The sequence below is a fragment of the Phytophthora parasitica genome, assembly GCF_000247585.1.
Source record: "Phytophthora parasitica INRA-310 unplaced genomic scaffold supercont2.4, whole genome shotgun sequence".
Classification (NCBI taxonomy): domain Eukaryota; phylum Oomycota; class Peronosporomycetes; order Peronosporales; family Peronosporaceae; genus Phytophthora; species Phytophthora nicotianae.
The window spans coordinates 71202-95393 of NW_008648990.1; the positions used below are offsets into that span (position 1 = coordinate 71202).

General features: G+C 47.7%; 13 protein-coding genes across 18 annotated transcripts in view; 12 read left to right on the forward strand and 1 right to left on the reverse strand.

Annotated features, from left to right (window-relative positions):
• The first annotated feature begins 1388 nt into the window (after window positions 1–1388).
• Window positions 1389–2964, forward strand: PPTG_02991. 2 transcript variants are annotated; one of them, XM_008895654.1, is made up of 3 exons: window positions 1389–1993; window positions 2057–2386; window positions 2461–2964. In XM_008895654.1, the coding sequence occupies exons 1-3, from the start codon at window positions 1427–1429 to the stop codon at window positions 2872–2874; spliced, it is 1311 nt and encodes a 436-aa protein (XP_008893902.1). In that variant the 5' UTR covers window positions 1389–1426; the 3' UTR covers window positions 2875–2964. The 2 variants fall into 2 exon arrangements, with proteins under 2 accessions (XP_008893902.1, XP_008893903.1); XM_008895655.1 differs by having other exon boundaries at window positions 2057–2964.
• Window positions 2965–3071: 107 nt separating this feature from the next.
• On the forward strand, window positions 3072–4874 carry PPTG_02992 (hypothetical protein; the record flags this gene model as incomplete). The annotated part of the gene is made up of 3 exons (XM_008895656.1): window positions 3072–3962; window positions 4030–4353; window positions 4416–4874. The coding sequence occupies 3 exons, from the start codon at window positions 3072–3074 to the stop codon at window positions 4872–4874; spliced, it is 1674 nt and encodes a 557-aa protein (XP_008893904.1).
• Window positions 4875–6011: 1137 nt separating this feature from the next.
• On the forward strand, window positions 6012–7504 carry PPTG_02993 (hypothetical protein; the record flags this gene model as incomplete). The annotated part of the gene is made up of 3 exons (XM_008895657.1): window positions 6012–6602; window positions 6682–6993; window positions 7064–7504. 3 exons carry the CDS (start codon window positions 6012–6014, stop codon window positions 7502–7504), a joined length of 1344 nt encoding a protein of 447 aa, XP_008893905.1.
• Window positions 7505–8218: 714 nt separating this feature from the next.
• Window positions 8219–8855, forward strand: PPTG_02994 (hypothetical protein; the record flags this gene model as incomplete). The annotated part of the gene is made up of 2 exons (XM_008895658.1): window positions 8219–8425; window positions 8487–8855. The coding sequence occupies 2 exons, from the start codon at window positions 8219–8221 to the stop codon at window positions 8853–8855; spliced, it is 576 nt and encodes a 191-aa protein (XP_008893906.1).
• Window positions 8856–9076: 221 nt separating this feature from the next.
• PPTG_02995 (hypothetical protein) lies at window positions 9077–10687 on the forward strand. Its single transcript, XM_008895659.1, has 2 exons — window positions 9077–9527; window positions 9604–10687. The coding sequence occupies exons 1-2, from the start codon at window positions 9099–9101 to the stop codon at window positions 10036–10038; spliced, it is 864 nt and encodes a 287-aa protein (XP_008893907.1). The 5' UTR covers window positions 9077–9098; the 3' UTR covers window positions 10039–10687.
• A 1366-nt stretch (window positions 10688–12053) lies between these two features.
• On the reverse strand, window positions 12054–13790 carry PPTG_02996. Of its 2 annotated transcripts, XM_008895660.1 has the most exons (3): window positions 13550–13790; window positions 12926–13479; window positions 12054–12857 (listed from the first exon to the last, which is right to left on the reverse strand). In XM_008895660.1, exons 1-3 carry the CDS (start codon window positions 13698–13700, stop codon window positions 12432–12434), a joined length of 1131 nt encoding a protein of 376 aa, XP_008893908.1. In that variant the 5' UTR covers window positions 13701–13790; the 3' UTR covers window positions 12054–12431. The 2 variants fall into 2 exon arrangements, with proteins under 2 accessions (XP_008893908.1, XP_008893909.1); XM_008895661.1 differs by having other exon boundaries at window positions 12926–13790.
• A 386-nt stretch (window positions 13791–14176) lies between these two features.
• On the forward strand, window positions 14177–17659 carry PPTG_02997 (hypothetical protein). 4 transcript variants are annotated; one of them, XM_008895662.1, is made up of 5 exons: window positions 14177–15335; window positions 15401–15664; window positions 15727–16867; window positions 16937–17015; window positions 17158–17659. In XM_008895662.1, the coding sequence occupies exons 1-3, from the start codon at window positions 14775–14777 to the stop codon at window positions 16141–16143; spliced, it is 1242 nt and encodes a 413-aa protein (XP_008893910.1). In that variant the 5' UTR covers window positions 14177–14774; the 3' UTR covers window positions 16144–16867; window positions 16937–17015; window positions 17158–17659. The 4 variants fall into 4 exon arrangements, with proteins under 4 accessions (XP_008893910.1, XP_008893912.1, XP_008893911.1 ...); XM_008895664.1 differs by having other exon boundaries at window positions 15401–16867; XM_008895663.1 differs by lacking the exons at window positions 16937–17015; window positions 17158–17659 and having other exon boundaries at window positions 15727–15906; window positions 15984–16394.
• A 613-nt stretch (window positions 17660–18272) lies between these two features.
• On the forward strand, window positions 18273–19938 carry PPTG_02998 (hypothetical protein). The gene is made up of 3 exons (XM_008895666.1): window positions 18273–18854; window positions 18917–19225; window positions 19293–19938. Exons 1-3 carry the CDS (start codon window positions 18402–18404, stop codon window positions 19764–19766), a joined length of 1236 nt encoding a protein of 411 aa, XP_008893914.1. The 5' UTR covers window positions 18273–18401; the 3' UTR covers window positions 19767–19938.
• A 1100-nt stretch (window positions 19939–21038) lies between these two features.
• On the forward strand, window positions 21039–21332 carry PPTG_21182 (hypothetical protein; the record flags this gene model as incomplete). Its single annotated transcript, XM_008896435.1, has 1 exon — window positions 21039–21332. The coding sequence occupies one exon, from the start codon at window positions 21039–21041 to the stop codon at window positions 21330–21332; it is 294 nt and encodes a 97-aa protein (XP_008894683.1).
• A 462-nt stretch (window positions 21333–21794) lies between these two features.
• Window positions 21795–22160, forward strand: PPTG_02999 (hypothetical protein; the record flags this gene model as incomplete). The annotated part of the gene is made up of 1 exon (XM_008895667.1): window positions 21795–22160. One exon carries the CDS (start codon window positions 21795–21797, stop codon window positions 22158–22160), a length of 366 nt encoding a protein of 121 aa, XP_008893915.1.
• Window positions 22161–22313: 153 nt separating this feature from the next.
• Window positions 22314–23275, forward strand: PPTG_03000 (hypothetical protein; the record flags this gene model as incomplete). The annotated part of the gene is made up of 1 exon (XM_008895668.1): window positions 22314–23275. The coding sequence occupies one exon, from the start codon at window positions 22314–22316 to the stop codon at window positions 22866–22868; it is 555 nt and encodes a 184-aa protein (XP_008893916.1). The 3' UTR covers window positions 22869–23275.
• A 291-nt stretch (window positions 23276–23566) lies between these two features.
• On the forward strand, window positions 23567–23797 carry PPTG_21183 (hypothetical protein; the record flags this gene model as incomplete). The annotated part of the gene is made up of 1 exon (XM_008896436.1): window positions 23567–23797. One exon carries the CDS (start codon window positions 23567–23569, stop codon window positions 23795–23797), a length of 231 nt encoding a protein of 76 aa, XP_008894684.1.
• Window positions 23798–24011: 214 nt separating this feature from the next.
• PPTG_21184 (hypothetical protein) overlaps window positions 24012–24192 on the forward strand; it is a gene marked incomplete at both ends in the record, with an annotated part of 3102 nt that continues 2921 nt past the window's right edge. The window contains one exon of the mRNA XM_008896437.1: window positions 24012–24180. Within this exon, the coding sequence (XP_008894685.1) occupies window positions 24012–24180 (169 nt within the window). The remainder of the gene's footprint in view (window positions 24181–24192) is intronic.

Consider the following 24192-nt stretch of genomic DNA (forward strand, 5'->3'; position numbering starts at 1 on the left):
CGACAGCTATCAGGATTTTGATAATCTGGTTGTAAGAGTGTCCGGTAAAGCATCATGCAACTCCGATGACGATTGCACCATTGCATCCAAAGGTGGCTCAAGCGTGAGGACAGGTTACTGCACCAACCGGCGTTGTGAATGTGTTTCGCACACTTGGACTGGCCCACGATGCACGGAAACCACAAGCGTCAAAAAGGGCGATAGCCAATACGGACCCCCACTGACCGTGTCAATAGCAGTTGCTGTTGGAGTCGTATTCGCCACGTTCGGATCTATTCTCTACACCATTCGCAATGATAAACGCGACAAGGAACGGTGGCTGAAAACTAATGCTATTCAAATGGCTCGTGCAAAGCAAGTGGGGTCAAGTGCGTCAGCGAATGAGGCCGAAATTGTTTCAGAAAAGGCTGGATACAGCACGAACTTTGTCTAGATAGATCGATGAAACAAAACACAGAGATCATTGCATTTGATTCATATAGGATCTTTTTGTCTTATGCTTGGTTGATCATATTGACATAGTTTGGCCCTTTGCGCCTTTGCAGCACTAACGAGAGACGCCGACTTCTGCGTCTCCATCAAAACATGATGGCACATTGTGCATGTGCCACTGCAGCAGTAGAAAACCACTCAGTACCCTGGGACACTTTGCATTTTGCTGGGTACAACCAAGGATTCATGTGTCATAGAAATGAGTAAAAATTGCCTACTCAAGTACTGAAAGGTTTTGTTTTTGTTTTTTGAAGATCAGGTATGTTTTGCTTACTGGAATCAAGTTACTGGTATCAATCAGCCCGTGTTTTCGGACACGATTCGTGTCACACGAACTATCGCGGTTTATCGGAAAACACACAATCCATTATATCGGCACACAAACTTGATGATATCGGCTTCAGCTGCACTAACCTAGCATTCTGTGGAGTAGAATACCAATAATGCGATCACGAATCGACGTACAATACTGCACCAGATACCAGCACCAACATGTTCGAGGCTTCGTATTCTTCTCTCTAGACTAAAGATTGTAATGAATACCTGTGCTCAGTAGGAATCGTTTAACGATTTCCCCTATTACGGTACTGCATAGTAAAAAAAATTAACCAGTTGCTAAAAGTCGGGCTAGTTTCAATTGATTGAACATCCCAGTAACAAGATTTTCGGTTCTGTAACAACAGACGTGTGATTCACAAGTCTTTACAAGTACAAGTAGCACAAGTTGTGAATGATTCATCCCACGTGCATGGTTGAATGAGAAATGAGGTAGGATCTCGGTGGTCGCTCCAGTTTTACCAAGAATCCATCTGGTCGTCTAGAAAGATGATGCAAAAATACATGATGCATAATCATATAACTTACCTGGCCTGGATTTCCAGCACTTTTCCTTTTCACATTTACTAGTTACTAGGTACTCTCTCTTGGGTATTCGATGAACGGGCGTACGAATCATATCCAGACGAATGAATTCCAATCTCCATGCAGCTCAAGTGACGAAGAAGTAAGCGATTGTTTCCTTGATGAGGTTTCCCTATTGGAATTTCTCGAGGGCAGTGAAATGGCACAGCGTGAGCTCGTCATCTCGACGACCTCAGCAGAGGAAACAAGTACACAAACTGGCACAACCTGTAATGGCCCCCCTGATATCAGCAACTACACCAAGATGCTGGCCACCTCAAGACGAACTGCTCCGCAAACTAAACCTTGGTACAAAAGGCGAAACGAAGAAGTTCTCTACCTGCGTGAAAAAGTAAAGCAACTCTCAGCGTGGTTGGACCACTTGAAACTTGAGGCTACTCTACGATCCGAGTTAGATAAGGAGCAAATCACGATGACATCGACCCCGGAGTTGGAGCTCTGGAAGTCTCTCGCTGCGCGTCAGGAAAAAGAGCGAGAAGAAAGCGAGGTCGAAAACGAGAAATTGCGCAAAATTCTACAACATCGTGTGGCTCAAGCCAAGGCTTTACAGCGTGCGTTCAAGAGGCGACTCCGCGAAGATGTACGTTATATATATTGTGCATGTCCCCGCATACCGCTAACCTCTAATCCTTCGAGTCTGTAGTCGGTTAGAGATGCAATGAACTTTTCCAAACGGTGCCGGGTAGATGTTCAAGTTTGGCTACCCCCGACCAACAGCGCTGTTGTTTTCAAGGATCTGAGTACCGGAATCGACGAAGAATTCGCCAACCTCGACATTCTGTTCGACTCAATTAAAATGAACGAACTACCATGTCCTGGGCGCCGCAACAATACCGTCAATAGTAGGGCCAAGGGCAAGCACGTAGAGTTTCTCGACTGTTATGCGTTTCCATTCGACTTCAAGCAGGTAGATCGCACGATGTGGAGCTTGGGATCTGACGGTATCGAGGACGTGAGCGCCACATTTGTAGAGGTTCGTGTGGTATATCGTTAAGCATCGTCGTTTTCGAGGTCATTGTTGACTTAGTTGTCGTGTGGATATTGCAGAAATTTCCCGCTGGAAGCTACACAAAGTGCAAGAGCGTGGGTTTTGCATTCAGATCCGAATCGCTCGACGTTCGGGTCGTCATGCGTAAAGTGGGTAGGCGCTATGCTCTCGACGACAGAACCGTTTTCATCTGGCGCACGCTGATTGAGCCCAAGCACGACAGCCTCACCACCATGGCATTCCGCGAGACAACATGTCTGGTGCTTCGTCCCGGGCAGGATACGCACACAGGACCTACAACCATAATGCAATCGCATCGCCAAGTGGCTGCAGGGGACGGCGGTCGCATTTCGAGTCATACGTACAAGTCCTTTCGAGGGACAGACATCTCCACTGCTGTGTGGAACGATTCTATCACCAAGTTTAACCACTATGTCGAGGACACCCTGCTGCAGCAACAAAAACTCAAATAGTTCCAAATTTGGACCAAATTCCTCAAACTGGTCCGGGAGTAAACAAATGTCAACAACCCTAATCTCTAAATGTGAGCGTAATCCATCCCACTCTTACTCCCTTACTTAGTTCAAGTGGTTAACGTGTCTCACCAAAAGTGAACACAATCAATTTTTAGGCCTCAAACTGGTTTTCGCATTCCCCGATACATTTCGCGATGATGAATAGCAGCTTCCAGGTGCTCGATGAAGCGACGTCCTCGCTGGCGCTGGAGCAGGCTCTGGCCTTTGCAGACGCATGTGAAGTGGGGAGCGAAGACGAGATGGCTGAGGCAGGAGATCAGGAGCTGGAAGCGCTTCTGGCGGACGTGCAGACCAGCGATTTGTTCGCTCCGGACACGTCGCTTGATCTGATGATGCAGATGCCTGACGCGCTCAAGCCGCTGCAGCCCGCGCCCCAGCCGTTAGGCGAGTTCACGGGCCTCATGCTGGGCACCGACGCTTCCGCTACTGAATCTGACACGTCGCTGGAGAGCGCACTAGCCGTACTAACGACAAATTGCGATGCGTCCACTAGCGACGGCAGCAGCAGCGACGACCCTCAGAGCGGAAACAAGGGGACACCTTCCGCCGGACAGAGAGCTAAGACGCTTAAGAAGATGAAGCGAGCGCGTGCGCCGTCGCCTACAAGAACCGCCAAGGACTTTGCAGCTGCCAACGCGGCCATAGCGGCAGCTGCTGCTGGAGCTAACGGTCTGCCCGCTGACGTCAATAAACCCACCAAGAAACGCATCCGCAGACAGAGAGAAGAGCTGCTGTATCTCCGTGTGAAGGTGAAGGAGATGGAGAGCAGTCTGGCGGAGCTTAAGAGCAAGGAGACGCGGAACAGGTCGCCAAGTGGGAGCTCCACGCAGCTGGCTGTCAATGGGAAGCCCGGCGCTGAGGGTTCGTCGCTGCTGGCTTCAGTATGGGAGAGTCTGGCCAACCGTCAGTACAAGGACAGAGAACGCGCCGAGCAGGAGAACCGCAAGCTTAAATCCACGTTGGAGGGACAGATCAAACTGGCCAAATGTCTTGAAAAGATCCTGGAAGACCAGCCTGAGGACGAGGTATTTTATTGAGTTGTGGTGGGTTTATTTTACCGGATATATTACTTACACTCTTTTGATCTTTCAGTCGATGCCTGGACGTCCTCATCGCGCACCGTCCAAACTGCTCGCACTTGGTGTTAGCAGCGACCAGAAGGCTGTGCATGCTCAATTATTGTCCGAATTGGATGCTGCATTCGATGAAGTGGACGCCCGATACGACATAAAAAAATTCGCTGAGATCGAGAAAGAAAAACTTGACGTTAGAGTCGCGTCGAGCTTGGATAACGGCATCGCATTGCAATTCGTGGGCTTCAAGCGGGTGCCGTTCCCGCAAGACGTGGCTAGCAGAGGCATGTGGCGCTTCACATCGTGCGAGGCAACCAAACACCAAGCGTATTTCTACGAAGAGGTAAGTCAGTGTATGCGATGAGTATTTGGTGATCCAACTAACGGCTTTAATCACCTCTACAGCACGAAACTTCGTCCAAGAACACAGTCGCCCGAACCTTCGGTCACAAGATCCAAAGCGAGCGTGGGAGTCTCGACTACCGCAGCGAGGGCGTGTTGGAGCGTCGCAAGCGTGGTGATCGCGTGGTAATAGTGACAAGAGGCCTGGCCAAGCCTATCAAGTTCTCAGCAGCGCCGGTGAATGGCATCCGCTTCCACGAGAACGGATGGCTCGTGATCGAGAAGGCGTCTTCCAAGGACGGGACGGCAAAGGGCAAGTGGTCGACCATTGCATCATCAATGGAACTCAAGCCAATCTTCGACGACGACGCCTCGGACCAGGATTTCACTGTTGGAGCACTCACGGACTTTGTTATCGACTCGTTCCACCGCAATATGCACCTCGGTGAAGAGGTCGTCGCAGCCATCATGATGGACGAGGCACGGAAGGCCGCCACACAGCCAGCAGGGTCCTGGCCGTGAAGCTGTCGCAGTCTTGTGTAGTTACTGTCCCCGTGCAATAGATTTTTTCTCTTCAGAACATGTAAATGGATTCTGCAAAAAGCCAACGGCAAGTGCAGCGTTTTTTTCGTGCCATCATCGATTGATCATGTCCCCTACGGGAGAAGTAATCTTTGACACAAACATTCATTCCTCCGCTTTAACCGGTCGAAGGCACAGTGACGTGCAAATCAGCTCAGCGCAGACCTGACTCGCACATGGCGGTGCTCAGCTTCACACTGTCGCCGTTCGTAAGAAAATCCGGTCGAGGTGGCTAAACGTAGTGATCAGTGCAGTTGCCTTGATGATGTCCGCGATGTCTCTCATTCCCGTTGTGATGGCCATCATCGATGGCGATTAGCCTTTTGCAACTGCTTCTAAAACTCGACGATGATGGACATTTTTTTTTTTCGCGGTCACGTTCTTATTTTTGCGGACACAAGCTGAAGCAAACTTCAATCGCGGGGTGACCACTGTTGCTAAGAGACACCAAATATCCACGTGACGGCGTCTCCAGCAGCCGTCTCAAGTTCACCTTGACCAACTGTAGAAGTAATCTCAGCGCAAATGCTTGAGCATTTCGATTTGCTGCCGTCGAGTGCGGCAATGCCCATTTTCGAGCAAAATCGTACCGTTTGAGCTCTTTTTCAAACTTGTCAATCGTGGCTTTCTTCAAATTTGTCAAGTGCTGCTGCGACTTTATTATCGAGGCCATGCCATAAACAGTGAATTGTTGTACGCAAAGCGCCTTTCATTTCAGAGAATCACTGGCGGTGAATACGATAGGCGGTGCCAAGGAGACCGAAAATCTGGGCACTTTTATCGGATGTTCCGCCCTCGACGTATTCAAAGCGTTCAAGTGTGTGCTCGGTGGGCGCAATCGTCTCCAAAGCCGGGGCCCAAGCCACAGAGATTGCCTCCAAACTGCTGGTTCTTGACGTGCATGTTTCCGGCGTTTACGGGTCGGAGCGTGTTGACTGTCACCATGAGCGGCGTAAACGCCAGTCGTGTCTCGAGCGTTTGCGCACAACTCGCCTGTCTACTGTACCGCGATCGCTTTGAAAAGCTTGACCATTTTCGTTTTCACTCAGGAAGACAAAGCACCGCATCGAATGCCCCATGAGCTTCTCGTACGTCTCGGACGATCCGTCGCGGCTTTCTGTTGATGATGTTCTCGGGCTTATTGACTGGAAGGAGCTGGAGAATGTGCTTTCCAGCCCCGACGACACCAGTCGGCCGCCCATTCACGTCGATGTGCCTATGGACGTGGAACCTGTGGCAACGGAGCCCAATGCCAAGCCCGCGCCACCTCGGCGAGCCCGCAAGTCCAGTCGCTCCAGCGCTGCGAAGACGCAGACCCCTACGGCAGTGCAGCAACCGACTGCTGCACCGTCGGCCGGACCGCCTGTCAAGAAGAAACGTATCCGCCGTGAAATCGTCGAGCTCAAGTTCCTGCGCGGTAAAGTCAAGGAGCTTGAGGAAGAATTGCGCAAGCTGCAGCTCGGGTTCTCTACGTCGCCCAGGGCAGACGGTGAGCCGGTTCCGCTTGACGGACTCATGCCGTCCGTGTGGACGTCTATGGCTGGTCGCCAGCTAAAGGACCGTATGCGAGCTGAACGTGAAAACCAGGAACTGCGAAATATGCTGCAAGATCAGCTTAAGATTGCTCAGGGTCTTGAAGAAACACTCAAACAACTGCCACCCAGCCAGGTAAGCATCAACCGCGCTCAAATTGATGGCTATTCAGTCTTCCGGGTCCTAACAATGGTCCATTCCTAATCGACGATAGGGTCTTGGCAATCAGCCAGCGTCGATACTTCCGCCAAACTTGTTTGGGCCGTCTAGCTCCGAAACCCTCGCAGAGAGCCTGACGCACCTGGAACGCTCTTATTTAAGCGTGGATGAGGCGTTCAAGACGGAAGGTGTGGACAACCTGGAGATGGACAAACATGAAATCAAAGCCATCCTCCATCCAACATACGGCACGTGTATCCGCTTCACCACTCGGATCGCAATGCCCTTCAACTACGAGATCACGAGTCGCGCAATGTGGAGGTTCATTACAGAAGAGGGACTCATCTCGCTCGCCAGCTCCTTCAACGTAAGTATTGACGATTGCCAGGCCATGATTGCTTTGCATCTCTAACTGTATATGTCAATGCCTTGTATAGAAAATCTACACAACCAAGGACATTCAAGCGCATTGTTTTGCCATCCGCTTGCCAGATTCTGAACCTGCTAAAGACTATTGGCTGAACCAAGTGGTCCGGAAGCACCTCGAGGCTGACCGGATGGTTGTCGTGGGGCGATCCACCGTCCACCCTTACGTTAAAGACAACAACCATCCAACTGGTGTTTCGTTTATTGACGATGCAAGGGTCACTGTCAGTGATTGCAGCGGCAACGGTGTCTCGCAGACCTGCGTCAAGGCCTGTGTGTATTTGGTCCCAGATTTTGGGTCGAGCAGCTCCAGTGAGACCGTGGGGATGAACGAGTTGCTGGATTTCTTCATAAAATCTGCCAGCCCCGTGATCCTCCGGTGTCGAGAAATGATCATGACCATGCTACACCAGGAAGCAGAGGCAATCAAACAGACCGCTGTGCGGCTGTAATAATCTGTTGATTCTATGTAAAAATGTAAATTGGTATCAAATCGTAGTCACAAATTACAATAGCACAAATAACAGAGTTGCGCTGGGGTAGAATTCATAAATTACAAAAGGGCTAAAACGTACTGGACTATTTGCACACAACTCGAACGGCCAGATGCACATCCTAGCAATACCAACCGCCTCCACTCCGCCAGGAAGAAGCGCGTGCGACGCATTCAGCTCGATCTACCTCTCTATCGCCAGCACGTCGAAGAGTTGCAGCTCAAATTGACGCGTCTAAAGCTGCAAAAGTCGTCGCGTAATAGCCAAACTACAATCAGACAAGGTCCACTAGTCAGCAAAGGTTCGGTGTGGAACGCCATTGCTGAGCGGCAACTGAGGGAGCGACTCCGGGTCGAAAAGCAGCATGAAGAGTTACAAAAATCCTACAAGCAACTAGTGGAATTTTCTGCTGAGCTGCAAAAGTTGCTGCGCAAAAGTCAAGGCATCAAACAGGTTGATATGATGAACTGATAATCTCGTAAGAATGGGGAAAGCCACAATAAATTATCTTGCAATGGCTTTATGCTGGGGTTGACGGAGCGAATCGAATGGAGACCGAAAATGTGTTTCAGGAATTTGACATCGAACGTGGACGACGAAATTTTCTCGGGGCAACTGACGATTGTGACAAGGTTTTATTTGGAGCTGCAGTAGCAGTGGAATTGGTGCCGAATGCCGAAGTCGATACACTTTGGCTTGGACCTCACACTGGGACAAGAGGTGATCAAATTAGACCCAAACATCAAGGTGGGTATGCGGTTTGAATCACGAAGCAGGACTGTGCTGCCCTTCACATTAGATGTCGCTGTCAAGGCGTTCTGGAAATTCTTTGGCTATTCGCATGGGAATATGCGCAGCCTAGGTGACACTGAGTACTTGGTAAGATCCACGCTTTAATCATTTGCTAACGTTGATCTAAGGGTTGATTAGGATTCTTCAGTTGCAGACGAATTTACTTTCTCGGTCGTTTGCGATCCACACGAACTTCCAGGACTATTTCTCCCAACTAGTTGGCAAGTATACATGCCGAAAAATCGCCACTGAGGACGAGGTTACACTCGTGTGGGTCGAATGCACGGACGTTGAGGAGTTTGGTGGCAGCAAATTCAAAGGGATGCAGTACCTAAAACGAGGCTACGTGAAGTTGCGGAAGATTCCTCGTGAAGGACCTGGCCACGAATCCACGTCGACGATTCTTGAAACGTACTCGGAGACAACCCGGCATTTCGAGATGATATCGATGATCAGGCAGTACGGGTGCAAATTCGAGACCTGGTCAACTCGATCAAACGCTCGTACAGTCGAGTGAACAGAGTATTTTGCCAGACTATAAGCAATTTACTTATAGAGGAAGACTGGAAGGCAACCAACGGTGGCGACTGCCTTATCATGAACGCTACAATTTCGAAGCATTAAACTCCGTGTAACGGTACGGTTTCTCGGCTCTTTTTTCGTAGGACTTTTGTGTATACAATTTCAACTTTGGAATTGGTCATATACAAAATTTGGTCCTTTGTGCCATTCACGTTTATCCGGTTTACAAACTGACACAATGGCAACACCGACGACGCCACTCAGTAGTGGCCCCGTACAACCGAAACAGGAGACTCAGAGCACTGACGGCGTCAAGTGTATAGATATGTCTAGCGCCCTCAACAGTGCACTGTTGCCCAGGAAGAAGCGTGTGCGACGCATTCAAGCGGAACTGCCCTTGTATCGCCAGCAAGTACACGACTTGGAGCTCCAATTGACTCGATACAAGCTCAAAAGCACAAAAACTGCTCAATTAAAAAGCGAAGACGGCCGATGCAACACCCAAAACGGAGGCGGAAGTCTCTGGAATGAAGTTGCAGAACGACAGCTGAAGGAGCGATTGAGAGCCGAGCGACAGCAAGCAGAACTCAAGGAATCGTATAACGAGTTCATTCAATGTTCAACAGAGCTCCGTAAATTACTTACACGAGCGGAAGAAAGTAAACGGGTACGCGGCGGAGATCGCTTTGCCCTCTAAGCTCAGATTCTGTGCTCCCACAGTTCTAACGTGAAAGTCTTCGCAGGAGCTGATGCAATGCGTACAGATCAGCGAGCGGCACAAATTTTGGGATCTCTCCATTGACTCAGCCGAAATTTTCTCGGACCAATTGGTTCAGATAACAAGATTGTACTTGGAAGCCCAACAGCGGCAGAGTCCAAGCTGGTCGGTGCATTTCGGCTCTCAATTGTCAGGGGGAAGGGACGTTCCTAAACTGGATCCTACTGTCAAGGCCGGAGTCGTACTCGAAGCTCGTTGTAGTGTTGTGCTACCGTTCGACCTGGAAGTAGCAACGGATGCGTACTGGCGATTCTTCCGATTCGACCACAGTTATCAGCATTTTGCCAACCAAGCACCAGCTCGATCGGTAAATTTGATCTTCTTTATTCCGTTGATGGTTGCTGAGCTAACACATTCTTATAACCAGACGAATCTTTTCGCACGGTCTTTCGCGTTGTGAACAGAGGTAGGGGGTTATTCATCTGAGACCGAAGGCAGATACACTTGTCGAAAATACGTTGGCGAAGACGACGCCACATTGGTTTGGTCAGGGATGTGGAATATTTTGAAGCTTGGACATGTGAGATTCGACAGGATGCAACTTCACAAGCAAGGTTTTATTAAATTACGGCGGCTATCTCAACATGGAGCAGCGCAGACATCGACGTCAACTCTAGTAGAAACGAGTTTCGAGACTATCCCGGTTTTTCACAACAGCGTTCGTGACTACAAGGAACAAACGAAGGTACTGATCACCTCCCTGAGTCAGTCGCATGACACGATCGATGATTATTTTTGCCGCTTAATGAGTGATATACTGCTGGAAGAAGACTGGAAGTCGACGTTTGGGCAACAAAACACTGGGTCGTTTTGAGCATTTTGGTACTGTAGCATACAGTTTGAATGCAAGTATTCATGCGTCACCACTTGCCGCCTTTGAAACATGTCGGACTACAACATATCCAAATAAAGCCATCGAATGTCACGGAAATCATGCCCGTGTTTCGAAATATCCGGTCCGGTAATACTGAAGTACTTTTCTTTTGCTGCACGGTAATTGAGCAGCGATTGAGCAGGTCAATAGGAAATGCACAATCTGTACGATGTCAGTTTTTGGCCCAATTTGTTTTTATTTTGACTCCTTTACGTGTGCGCAGTACTTCTGTGCAAAATGATACTTAATCGGATTAGCAGACTGTTGTACTTATGAATGATACGTTCTGTGTTCCAAGTTTTCAAAGCAATTAACTCTTCTCACCACAAAAAAGACCGCAACGTTCAATTTCTAGTAGGTCTAAGCTTTCACAACCGAGCACCGTGTTCGTGCAGCAACGCTCACTGACAATTTTGCTGGACAAGTTTACTGTATCGTAGCTTTTGGTGAGAGGGGCAAGATTATACTTGCAAGCACACGTCGAAAGACCGAGAGAGCGATGCACTTCAACTCTGCGCTTTCGATAGGAAGGACATGGAAAATCTTGATCCGAGCGTCAAGGCAGAGGTAGCAATTGATGAGCTTAGTACTGGTCTGCTGCAGTTTACTCGAAAGCGGTTATTCACAAGTATTGGCGGGTTTTCGGCGCGATCAAAGCACGAGGTAAACCTTTGAATATTGGCCAGAGCGTTGGGTAAGTCCGGATGCAGGACACCAAAGTGAAATAATCTTTCTATGTTGACAAACTTGCTGACGAGGTCAGTTATGCTTGTCAGAGGCAACGGAGAGCGAATCGGATAGCCTTCGGATGCGCGTCACGATGCCGGATTCTTCGATATTTTGCGTGAGAGCCATTTTCAATCAAATTAGCAACTACCCAAATGTTGCTTTCCAGTCTTCTTATATTTGGTCCCATATTTTGGATCAAACAGCTCCAGTGAGACCGTGGGGATGAACGAGTTGCTGGATTTCTTCATAAAATCTGCCAGTCCCGTGGTCCTCTGGTGTCGAGAAATGATCATGACCATGCTACCAGAGACCGCTGTGCGGCTGTAATAATCTGGCTCGAATGCACGGACGTTGAGGAGTTTGGTGGCAGTAAATTCAAAGGGATGCAGTACCTAAAACGAGGCTTCGTGAAGTTGCGGAAGATTCCTCGTGAAGGACCTGGCCACGAATCCACGTCGACGATTCTTGAAACGTACTCGGAGACAACCCGGCATTTCGAGATGATATCGATGATCAGGCAGTACGGGTGCAAATTCGAGACCTGGTCAACTCGATCAAACGCTCGTACAGTCGAGTGAACAGAGTATTTTGCCAGACTATAAGCAATTTACTTATAGAGGAAGACTGGAAGACAACAATTGATAGCGACAAATCCAAACACGTAGATGAAAACCACTAGAATGACATCGCAGGACGACAGGTGGAGATTAAATGACAGACCCAAGGAATCGTACAACGAGGTAATTAAATGCTAACCAGAGTTTCGTTAATTATTCACAAGAGCTGGAAAAAGAAAATACTATAATTGCTGAGTGAGTCAGTAGTTGACATTTCGGCATGGAAACATCGAACTTTTAGATTATTACAACCTCAATTCTTGTCGTGAACGAAATATTTTTTTTGAACCTTATGTTACGTCAGAGTGGAAGTAGTGGTACGAATCTAACGGAAGCACCGTGTCGTAGCGCCATTGCAAAAAATACTCTAGACAAGCAAGACGCTTTCAACTAGGTTGCTCAACGCTTTTCGCAGTCGAACATCGCTCTCCAGTCTTCTTGGAGTAACATCTCACTGAAAATCCTTTTAAACATGGCGTTTCCAGAGCTATATGACATATCGAAAGACTTGGCCAGCGCCGTGGTAGGTACTTGGGACTATCCTATTCTTTTTGGGAAAAATTATGCAGCATTCTATCCAAACGTAGCTTTCCAATCTTCTTCCAACAGCAGGTTACTCATATGCTGACATACAATTTTGTTCAATTTGCTGTGAGATCGATAAGCCGAGTCGACAAACGCCTGGGTTTGTTGCAATTTGTCGGCAATGCTGTCGTGAAATACTGGTATAGTTTGAAAGTAAGTGTGGACCACCGTCGAAGTCGATTGGTTCCCAGGACCCTCGCGAAGTACTCGGCAAAGCGTCATACTCGCGCGCTTCTGATACTGCAATCCGTTGAACACAACTCCGCCGAACGCGAGCACATCTGCGTGCTCGACCCACGTGATCGTTATCTTGTCTTCATCCACATTTACTTGACAAGTGTACTTGCCCGACACCTCTGATACCAAACCTTCAAATTCCAGTCGAAGAGAGAACGAGTTCGCAATAGTACCCTTCTGCAAAAAAAGATAATAAGATACTGTTAGTACTGGTTGCCTAATACTACATTAAATGCTTGCTGTACTGATAGGCTTGTGGCACTGCTGTCGGCTGGTATTTCTCCATGTTCGACGCAAAAGAATCGCCAATACGCTCGCGCTGCCACATCCAGATTGAAAGGCACTGTTGTACCACAGTGCATCTCAAGGACAACTCCGTTGTTTCCATCTTGCTTTACCATCATATGGCCTCGTGACAAGCCCCAGTTTACACTCAACGCCGTAGTCGGAAGCTGATATCCTCGCTGTTGCAGTTCCAGTCGAAGCCTTGCCACAGCTGCTAGTTGATCTGCAAATATTTCCTCGTCGGCATTTGCTAAAAGATCCCAGAACTTGTGATGCATAGTGTGGGCTTGACTTGCACACACCGAAATCTCCCTCTCCTGTGCAGTATACTTTTTAGTAAGCTGTTGGAGCTTACAGACTAGGTCGACATTTCCTCCGATTGAGCATCTGAGCTTCTGGTTTCTCTCCACCGCGAGTGATCTATCCCTTAGCTGCAGAGCAGCCAAGCCCATCCACGCAGAAGAAAACTCGGAGTTAGAGGGGGATACATGACTAGCAGTGGAAATTCCTGTGTCTATAACAAAAACACACACACAGCATGAGTTTTTTTTTTTTTTTTTAGTGTTTTCGTGAATTCAGCGTACCATGACAACCGGTTTTCAACCGATTGAGTCGCTTTGACCGCAGCAACGTCACCTTGTTCTCCAGCTTCCCCACGAGGTCTCGGAGATAGGCGAGTTCTCGTTTCTCACGACGAACACGCTTCGGCTTGGGCTTCACCGGACCCATTGGCATCGGCCTTCTTGACGAAGAGTCTTGTCTCCCCACAGAAAATAAACTGGACTTTAAAAAGGTCGCTGCATCTTTTTTTATCGTGATTACTCTATTGAAGTTAAGTAAAAAGATGACGCCAAACGCTACCGTCTTTAACGCACAACGCATTTGATTGGTAGAAATAGAGCGTCGTATATTTTAGTTTTTTTTTACTTTTCAATTAAATCAATTTTTTATATTTTAAATGATTGGTTTTGCTCACCAATATTAGGCAATTTTGCTTCCAGACTTGATTCTGAAGCGGGTCATAGGCTGACAGATTGCCGCTCAATACCTGTAAGTTGTGGATTTTGAGAAGTCCAAAGGTAGAATAGTGTATCTTATAGTCTGCACTGGAGTCAAATACCGTGGAGCCCACAAAGATAAAATCCAACACGTTGTATTCTAACGTGTTGGATTTTGTCTATCTTCGTGGGCTCATCGTTCACAAGAGCTCACTTTTCGTCCGGGACAATGTGTTGTCACTGCCAGCCTCTTCGAAATATCGCAAGATATATGTGCGGTGGAAACGAACCCATTTCGACAGTCGTCCAGGCTGAGTATCTAGCGATGAACATTCAAAGATGCAGTTTCATACCTGACTGGATACTTGAAAGCAACGGACACCGAAGCCAGAGATAGAGGAAGTCCGTGTTCTCGAGCACAATCTGAAACACCGACTCGAGATACTCCGGCTGGAAGCACGCAACAAGGCTCAAGATCGTGGTGTTAAAAACTACGCTGTTCAATAAAGTGTAGCAACTCGCCAGATCACCAACGTATCGAATCAGAACGTGAATATCTCCATGCCAAGAAAACCGAGGAAGTACGCATGGACAGCACGCAAGTACGTATTGCATTCAAGTCACCAGAGAAGTATCCATTGCCTGTACTACTGTAATCGATTGTATTCACAAGGCAGTGAACAAAGTCCTCGACCACCACATCCACTGAATCACGAAAATCCGTTAGTGGATTTCTTTGCTCAACGGGATATTAAGTGGAATACACAATTGTCATGCATCACAATATCCATCACCATTATCCAACTCGAACATGTCAACTGATAAGTCCCCGCTGTCTGTATCGCTGCTCGTCGCCTGCGATGACGCCGCAACTCTCGAGGCTGCGTTTGACCTCGTTGATCACTGCAATGACCCATTGCCAGACCCCGTAGACCCGGATCAAACTCAAGATTTCGACGTCACACTCGACAATCTCTCAGAATTCCTCGATCACGTAGATATCCCCACCCTACCGTCCAATTCTCATTCAGACAATGGATCGGGTCGCCCCCACAACGTCATTGTAGTAACTGAGCCAAGTAGACGACATCGGACGACGCCCAAGCAGGAAATCGCCCAACTTCGAGCAGAGGAGAAGGATTTGGCCTGTACACTCGAGCTTCTACGACTCCAGGCGTATGGCCAGAGACTACGAGACAGTTCAACAAAAAACAGCAATGTGCTGCCATTCTGGAAGAAAATTGCGTCGCGACAGTATCAGAATCGACTGGACTCGGAGCGGGAGAACCGCCGACTGCGATCTCTCGTGAGGATGCACGTTAGTCGAGCTAAGCGCTTGAAACTCGCGTGGAAAAAGCAATTGACTGCAGAGGTGCGTTGGAAGAAGTCACTACAGTGCACAACGTGTATTAAGAGTGTTTTTGCGGATATATGTAGGGATACAACAAAGAAAGCGAGATGGACAGTCAAACTTCCAATGAGCTCTTCGCTCCGGATACACCTGCTGTACTGGAGCAGCTAAAGAGTGATGCTGATGCAGTTTATGCTGGTCTTGACGCATTTTTGGGAGGTGTACGACAGCAGCTGAGAAGTCGAGTCCCGTTCTTGGAGCATAGCGACAGCTATCCACTACCTTTCGAACGACAGGCGGTGGATCGAGCGATCTGGAAAGCTCTCGCCTCACGCTTTCGTGGTCATCAGGTACGTGGAAGAAGTATATTCTGCTTCAGTAATATCGGAACTTAAGTGCTGTATTCCTACAGCAACGAGCGAACGTGGCTGAGGACACGATAACGTGCTGCGCGCTACGGAGCCTTCGAATGGCGAACTTGAATCTGCGTCTTCGGATTCGCTGGGTTGCAAGGAAATATCGCGAAGCTGGCCGCACTGTTATCATCACGCGAACATTCGTGGAGCCACTACACCTCACTATACCTGCCCAAGTAGGATTTAGAGAGACTCAAGTGTCTATCGTTACAGCCACTGATTCTGCGTCATCATGTGTCGATACTCGGGCCAGAGTGACTGGCGACGGACCAGACGGCGGAACAGGCGATGGTATGCGCGCCTGGATAGCTTCTCCTGGTGCTGTAAGGGTACGTACCGTGTGGCTGCAGGCTTTCGAGACACGTAAAAGTGCCATCGAGGATCAACTCTTCGAAGAATCACGAGTTCGTTAAGGCGAGCGAGCAACATAGGAACGCACGTCATCAATGGAGTTATATTACACGTTACGGTTGTTATGGTGAATGCATACGGTAAACAGTGCTTGCGTGAAGATTTGGCGCGTTGAGTGAAGGTTAACAACCGGATGATTGCACCTTCACCTGTTGAACCAATTGCTGGACACTTTTTGGTATTTATGTACAAATATTATTTGATATGTTAGTAAAGTCAGGAAAATCATGTCATCAGTACGTCATTTACGAATTTACCGTCTGTCTAAGTCCTGAATTCCCGCCACAAAACACCAGCAACTTGGGCGACCTTGTGAACCTCGTATCTAATTCCGAGCCCCAACTACCAAAACGCAAAGTAATGCTGCCAAAGCCCAGGAGAACACATGTAGAATATAAGAGAACAGAGCTTGATCAACTCCTATTAGAATCATACAAGTTGGAGACCGAGCTCACACAACTTCAAGGGGTCTACCAAGCACGCGAGCAGAGCGACCCAAGCAGCAAAAATCAAAACATCGCGAAGGCGACGACAGCACACGGCTACCGCCTGATTGAACCACGTAAAACAGTGGCGCGGTTTGTGTGGGAGGAAATTGCTCGACATCAACTCAAAGACAGATGGAGAGCTCAAACTACGAATATTGAGCTGCGTGACAAACTTCAGACCGAGTACAAACTGGAAAGGCAAATGGTGGCCTTATTGAATCGCAGTATGAGGGCAAAGGTGCGTGAGCTTTACCTGTCATTATCCAAGCATCCCCTGGTATGCTAACAAGTATTTTATGTCAAGTAGTTAGCCGATATCCGTGTCTTAGACGATAGACGATAACGATAATGCTGTGCTCAAAGACCACGCCAACCAGACCAAAAATGTACGTTACGAAGAGAAACACAAGTTTTGGGATATTTCCAATAACTCGACGAAATACTGACGTTAGCGAAATTGTACTTGGAAACACTACAACGGATCCCACGTTGGTCGGTGCACTTCGGCTTGGACTTGGCAATGGACAGGGATATTGTTAAACAGAATCCGAATGTCAAGGCCGGGATTGTTGCAGAATCGCATAGTGGCGTTGTACTGCCTTTTTGTACTGGAAGTTGTATCGGAAGCGTACTGGCGATACTTTCGATTCGGCCACAGTATTAAACTACGGCAATTCTCTCAACATGGAGCAACACTAGAATCGACTTCAACTCTTGTGGAAACGAACTTCGAAACTATCCTGGTTTTTCACGAAAGCGTGGGTGACGACAAAGAACAAATGATGCTGACTACCTCAACATGCCACTCGTATACGACGTCAAACGGTCATTTTTGTCGTATAATGAGCGATCTACTGTTAGAAGAAGACTGGAAATCGACATTCCGGCGTGGTAATGACTAAGTTTGTTTAGGAATTTTCATGCATATCCGACATCGCACCTGGTAAAAACAATTGTCATTTTGTTTCATTTGATTAAGTTTCTACACATAAATAGCATGTAAATTTGAAAGCCTTCGATTGATAAACGGAAAGGAAATATCGCGCTGATATTATTGTGCCAACCCGCTGCAACTCGATGAATCTGTTTCAGAGAGATTCAAAGTGTATCAATTCATCAGTGACGAGCTAGTCTGACCCTCAATGACACATCGTGGATTGCTTTTCGAAGAATCACGAGTCGATTGTCACAACTTCAAGAGAGACGTAAAACCATGTGATCGAGGTAACTCTGACGTTTTTAATGATTGTGTTCTGTAAGCAATGCTTGCGTGAAGTTTCGAGTTTCCGTTTATCTGTCAAAGCCGTTAGCACGTGGAGGAGCATGGTTTTTTTGCATGAACTATGGATAAAGGTTTCAACCCGGACTTTAAGGTTCATACCAATTTTGCTCAAGACAAATTCAAGTGTCTATCTGTGGATATGAAGTTCGCAAGCTGCCATTGAGGGTCAGTTCCTAGTAGACTCAAGAAGTGAGTCGTGCCACAGGGCTGACTCAACACTGTTGAGTCTGGGAAAAGCGAGGGAAAGCACTGCTTACACTTTGACAGTAGACACATAAATATGGTACCCGCATGTGTCGAGGTCGCTTGACGTTACAAACGCTATCCAGTCACGGTTCTGTGGTGATTACGGCATGTGAACAGTGCTTGCGTGAAGAGGTTTGTCAAGGTGAAAAACGCTCTACGGGATGATTGCATTATGGCCGGACTTCACCATTTTGGAAATTATTTGCCAAACCACGATTAACCTGTTGCATCGTCGACATCAGTTATGACAACTACACTCGGCCAATTCCAGACGCAATGCGAGAGTTTCGAGACTAAGGTAGTTCGAAGCCCTCAATCGACAGTCCAAAATACGCCGCAGAAGCCCAAAAGGAAACGTGTACGCCGCGAGAGAATAGAGTTGGACCAACTTCGGTTGGAGTCACACAAACTCCAGAGAGAGCTCGCACAGCTCCAGGGGATCCACAACGGACGAGACCAGAACGAAATACACACCAAGACACGAAGCTTCGCTAACTCGAAGATCACCGACGGCTATCAGTTGATCGCACCTCGAAAGAAAGAGCTACGATCTGTGTGGCAAGAAATCGCTCGGCGCCAACTCCAGGAGAGATGGAAGGCTCAAACAACGAACAGAGAGCTACGAGAACAGCTCCAAGCAGAGTACGAACTCGGAAGGCAAATGATGGTCTTGTTGCACCGCAACGTACACGCAAAGGTACGCATTTATCATCCCTCCCACAGGAATAACCTATCAATTTAACGGAAGTTTTTATTCAGCACTCAACAGAGCTCAAGGTCCTCAACAAGCGTCGTAGCTTGCTTCTTGATCACGAGAAGTCCGTGTTCAAGGATCAGGAGCTTCAAGCTGAAAGCGCACTGCTTGAGATGGAGAAGATCTTGCTACGTCCAGCATACAGGAACCCCAGGGCTTGCTTTGTCAACACTTTTTTCGAGGAAAGCGGAAACACTCAAGCGTTTGTCTTGGAGTCAAACATGACCCTTCCGTTTGCTTCACAAGTGACCGCAAACGCAGTCTGGAAGGTCATGACTACGGACAAAATGAAGTACCATTGCTACGAACATTGTGTACGTAGAAGTATACATATGTACAGTATTCTCAGTATCATACTGATTCATTGGACATGTATCGTAGGTTGTCTTCAAGTCAGATACTGTGGTATCTCAGGCGTTTGGGATCCACTTCATCACGGATGTATCGGACGCCGAATTCCGCTGCAAGTACACAGTTCGGCGATTTAGCGACGATGGGCGGATTATTATTGTATGGGTGGCACTATTCGAGCCTATTGAGCTGAACGAGCTTCAGTACCAAGGTGTTCGATGCCGACAGACCGGTTGGGTCGAGTTCAGTGATCTGCAACTGGAAACAGCAACTACAACGTTAGCACGCTCATATTCACGACTTTCAGTCGATGCAGACGAAGATGCTGAAAATAAAGAGCTCCAGACACGGTCGCTGTTCAGCCTTGCACAGCCAATTCACGACAAAGTTGGGACCCTGTACTCGGCTCATCTCGAGATAGCACTGATTCAAGAAGATTGGAAACTGCACGGATTCGCAGAGCCTGTCACGAGTTCTGAGAAAGAAGCAGGTTGTTTGCGATAACTTCGTATGGATAAAAGCAATTCGGCATTGTCAACATTCGCGCGCTCAATAGAAAATATATCCGAGTACATTAGCAGTCGTATACAAGGCCAACGAAAGCTTTAAGATTAAAAATAATGTAGCGAATGCTTCGTTCATTAATATATATATATAAATATATACATACTTAAGCACATTTGTTGACAATCTGATACAGCGTTTGTCATTGTAGCTGCTCTTGCTGATAACATTTCCAGTACATCTACGAAGCAGGGCTCCTCCAATTCAGTATTATGTTGAATTGCCTGTCAAGTGCTACAATCGTAATATTGCAAAACCAACAATAATAAAAATTGCCGTAAATACGGCATATCCAAGTGCTTTAAGCGCTTATTCAGTGGCAAACGTCGTCACATCATTATCAAACTGGTAGTATAGAGAGAAGAAAGGGAACGCGAAGGCTGGCTTGGGGGGGGGGGGGGATTGGAACGAAATCCAACCGAGGAATGTACAGTGCTCGCTCGTGCAAGACAAGTTGTCTTTCAAAAAAAAGAAGAGAAATTTACCGTGAAGATTAAATGAGGTGGCGATACCAGACGTAACGTAGGGGAACGACACATCGGTCAAGTCTACGAAGTTGATTGGCGATGCTAAGATTGCCAAAGGGACTGTCAACAAGATGGCGGTCTCCAGCTTAGCAGACCAAGCTGCCTTTCGGACAACGGCAGTTGGTCATACTTATTACCTATCTCAGATTATCTTAACTGTTATAGCAAAACTAAAATAAAAGCAATTAACTTTTACTCGTGAACCAGCAAGTGCCCTCTGCAAGTCAAGGCTACGCTGACGAGACACCCAAGCGGCCCCACTGCGAGCCAAGGACACGTCAACTTGAGTTAAGTCAAATAAAGAGTTTGGAGTGAGAAGAGACGTGAAAGCAAGAACTTTGAGTGCTGAAGTAACAACATGAGTGAGACTACAAATGGTGTAACCTTCCAGGTTACTACCCGCGAAAAACGGCTTTAACTGAGCGGGAATACGTGAAGATCACGTTGCCAAGCTTTAGCAGTGGAACCACACAAGACTGGCTGAAATGCATTCACTACTTTAACCATCTGTGCCAGCTGGAAAGTGGGCAGCGGGCGTATAGGACTTCCATTTGCAGCTTGAGTTACAGAATGAGGCGCTAAATGCGTGGGTTTTGGTACGCGAGGGCAAGAACATGGCCAGTCCACCAAGGGGCGGAGTGAAACTGTATCGCAGTGTAATCAACTCATGAGAGAGTTGGCCCGTATGCTGTCGAATTTGCCCGTGAACTCAATGGTGCTGGACGAGAATTCCTTGATTCGGTACTTTAAGCAAGCGATGCCTAACGATTGGAAGAGACACTACGAAGGTAGTGGCATTAGCTTGACGCATATGCACCAGACGGTTCAGTATTTCGAACAACTCGAGCAGTCTGAGAGATGGCAACACAAGGAGCACGGGGTCCGACAGAAACCCGGTAAACAGAACAGTCAAAAAGGCGGTAATGGAAATCGTGACCATAATCGTAATTTCCAACGTTCTAGGAATGAAATCCACTAATCCCAAAACGGAGCCAACCAGCGACAAACTGGCAAGTGGTGCAAGCTGCACAAAACTGCATCGCACAACGACAGTGAGTACTTCACGCAGAAAAAAGGCTGCTAACTCGTCGTCCCATCCAAAGGCGAGCGCTAAGAAAGCGGACAAGACGAAATGGACGCACGTCGAGGATGTTGTGAAGTCGGACTCGGACCCGGAATACCACTATAGTAGAGCTTAGTTTTAAATATTGAGCACTCGACTGAATTTCTAGCAAATCACGAAATCACCTCTACGCCAATTAAATGATGCGATGGTTCCAGAAGATACCAAAATACTACTTAGTGTCGCTACTTCAGGTGAATTTTCTAGAATCGCTGAGGACCAAAACATGATGGCAGCATCTAATAACTAGCTGAAGAGACGTCACATACGACCAATCCACACTCAATTTCGAATTTGTACTGCACATCATAGGTCACTATGGCACCTTCCCAAAGAAGCACCCCTAGAGTCTCTGCCAGAGTCGCCAACCGCTCGCTGTCATCTCAAGATATTGCCCAAGGCGTGTCAGTGCTCACTCAACTGGATACCCAGCGCCAAGCAGCTCGTGCGAGTGCAGTGTCCCTGTGTCTCATCGAACCGGAGGACGACGTCGACACGCCGTGCCCAATCTATCACTCATTTCGCGCCAACGACCTCGAAAATCCCAGCCGCCTAACCAACTTCTCTCATCACGAGTTCGAGCGGCTTCGGAGCCAAGTTCGCATGCACATCACCGAGAATTGGAACGTTGGCCGCGGTCGGAAATGTGAACAAACTCCAAAGGACGTATTTTCATGTTTCTAACCGTCTTAAAGCACTGCGGCAAGTGGGACGTTGTCGCCAGTATCTTTCGCTTCAAGACCGGTGCCTTCCAGAAGATGATGTTTTCATACACGAGGGTTATTGCTCCTTTTTCTTTACGACCGGTTTGTCGCTTCCGTTGCCAACAAGTTTACGATGGAGCAGCTCGTGCTGGGTGGTAACACGTTTGACCACCACGCCTACGTCCGCTACGCTACCGATGTTACCTTCCAACAGCGTAACATGCCGTCGGGCAAAATGAAGGAGCGCGCGGCGTATTACAGTGCGAAGCATCACCTTCATGGCTACAAGGTAGAGGTGTCAGTATTACCCAATGGGCTTGCCTTGAACTGTACAAAGCATTACCTTGGTATCGAAGCCGATATTGAGATTTTCCGTCACAACCACGCCTTTCACCTTCAGCACCTTCTCAAGAGCTCAAGCTTAAGGAATATGGCGGATGAGAGTTCGATGAAGGACAAGTATCCGGATTCGTGGTGCGTACTTGCGGACAAAGGCTATCAAGGTTTAGCTGATGCCCTTCGCGCGATTACCCCAATCAAGAAAAGACCACTACAGCAACTGACACTGGACGAAGGCAGGACAAATGATCGCATTGCACACGACCGAGTCATTGTCGAAAACTACTTCGGGCGATTGACAACGTTGTGGGGCAATGTGCTCCGACAAGTATCGATTGGACGAGAATAACTCTGACATGTTCTTTCGCTCCTGCGTCGCTCTTACAAACTTTCATGTGCGGATCCTTCCGCTACGCGACGAAGACGGAGAGAACTACTCGAACTATTTGAAGCGTCTTCAACTTCTTGGAAATGAAATGAGAGCAAAGCGGTTGGAAGTGCAGCGCCGCTATCGGGAAAAACGTCGAATGCGCCTTCGCGGAATGTTAACTGCTCATATCGAACGTCCTGTTTCAGGAAGCCATCGTATTCGTGCGATGGTTAACAGCGACTCAGAGAGTGAGGATTTATTAGACCACGAGAGCTACGTATTCAGTTAGTAGAGATTCGCCGGTTGTTCTTTTTGCGACTTAGAGTTTGAGAATATTTTCAATGATTTGGTAAATGAATCGCTCAAAGAGCAAAGGCAAACAAATCCACCTGGCTTTCTTCATAAACTCTTGTGTGTGTTGATTTTGATAATAATTCGACCACTCCAAAAAGACGGCAACAATTCTACGTGTTGGCGTTTATTATTCCCATTACGCAGTAACTAACTTTGAGATCTAGTGATTAAAACGAAGGCAAAGTGATCACTAGTGTGCTTCACGGAAACGTCGCGAAGAGAGAAGGGCCAATGCGACTTCACGTGCGACTATCGAAAACCAAAGAAGCGAGGGTGGCTTTACTGGACTCTTGTTGCAGCATGAGCACGTGAATTCAACTATTATGGAAGCCAACAAGCGGTTGGGCGTTGATATGACTCCAACGTCCATGATGTTCGAGCAGGTGGACGGCATGGTGAAAGCTGACAGGCACCCCAAGGTGAAGTTTCGGTTCATGGATCTGAACACTGTGTCACACACCACCCACAGATTCGCTGTGATTGCTGACATCAAGGATGATATGGTTGAATATGATCATTTTTCCGACATTACTAGAAGTTTGTATAAAGTGTAGCAGCCAATAGAATTAAACTTGCCAATTTTAAACCAATCATTCGACGTTATCAATGAAATTTTGTCCAATAGTATAGCCAGGAAAATGGCATGTCATGTACGCCAGCCGTTCCGACGTATCGTGTCGGAATGCCCCGCAACATATCTATACCTCCTCGCAATAAGCAAGTGAAAAGCATATCACTTGCATATCTGCCACCTATCCGACAGGAGGCATGGGCTTGGAGGAGTTGGCCCCCGTAAACACAAAGCGTGCCAAAGCAACCGCCGTGGCGGCATTCATGCGCTTTTTGAAAGCTGAGGGTGTGACAGAGGAGTATGTGCGTGCATGTATTGAGCGTGATGAGAGTGGGAAGTGTTTTGTGTCCGTCATGGACAAGTTTGGTATGCATCTTG

Bases quoted from the DNA above. Each gene is read 5' to 3' on its own strand.
- PPTG_02991 (XM_008895654.1), top strand. From the start codon at position 1,427: ATGAACGGGCGTACGAATCATATCCAGACGAATGAATTCCAATCTCCA. The intron at 1,994-2,056 runs GTACGTTATATA...TCGAGTCTGTAG, and splicing joins AGAGGCGACTCCGCGAAGAT to TCGGTTAGAGATGCAATGAA. The intron at 2,387-2,460 runs GTTCGTGTGGTA...TGGATATTGCAG, and splicing joins TGAGCGCCACATTTGTAGAG to AAATTTCCCGCTGGAAGCTA.
- PPTG_02995 (XM_008895659.1), top strand. From the start codon at position 9,099: ATGGCAACACCGACGACGCCACTCAGTAGTGGCCCCGTACAACCGAAA. The intron at 9,528-9,603 runs GTACGCGGCGGA...AAGTCTTCGCAG, and splicing joins GAGCGGAAGAAAGTAAACGG to GAGCTGATGCAATGCGTACA.
- PPTG_02996 (XM_008895660.1), bottom strand. From the start codon at position 13,700: ATGCCAATGGGTCCGGTGAAGCCCAAGCCGAAGCGTGTTCGTCGTGAG. The intron at 13,480-13,549 runs GTACGCTGAATT...TTTTTGTTATAG, and splicing joins GTTGAAAACCGGTTGTCATG to ACACAGGAATTTCCACTGCT. The intron at 12,858-12,925 runs GTACAGCAAGCA...CTTTTTTTGCAG, and splicing joins GCAGTGCCACAAGCCTATCA to AAGGGTACTATTGCGAACTC.
- PPTG_02997 (XM_008895662.1), top strand. From the start codon at position 14,775: ATGTCAACTGATAAGTCCCCGCTGTCTGTATCGCTGCTCGTCGCCTGC. The intron at 15,336-15,400 runs GTGCGTTGGAAG...GGATATATGTAG, and splicing joins AAAAGCAATTGACTGCAGAG to GGATACAACAAAGAAAGCGA. The intron at 15,665-15,726 runs GTACGTGGAAGA...GTATTCCTACAG, and splicing joins CACGCTTTCGTGGTCATCAG to CAACGAGCGAACGTGGCTGA.
- PPTG_02998 (XM_008895666.1), top strand. From the start codon at position 18,402: ATGACAACTACACTCGGCCAATTCCAGACGCAATGCGAGAGTTTCGAG. The intron at 18,855-18,916 runs GTACGCATTTAT...GTTTTTATTCAG, and splicing joins ACCGCAACGTACACGCAAAG to CACTCAACAGAGCTCAAGGT. The intron at 19,226-19,292 runs GTACGTAGAAGT...CATGTATCGTAG, and splicing joins ACCATTGCTACGAACATTGT to GTTGTCTTCAAGTCAGATAC.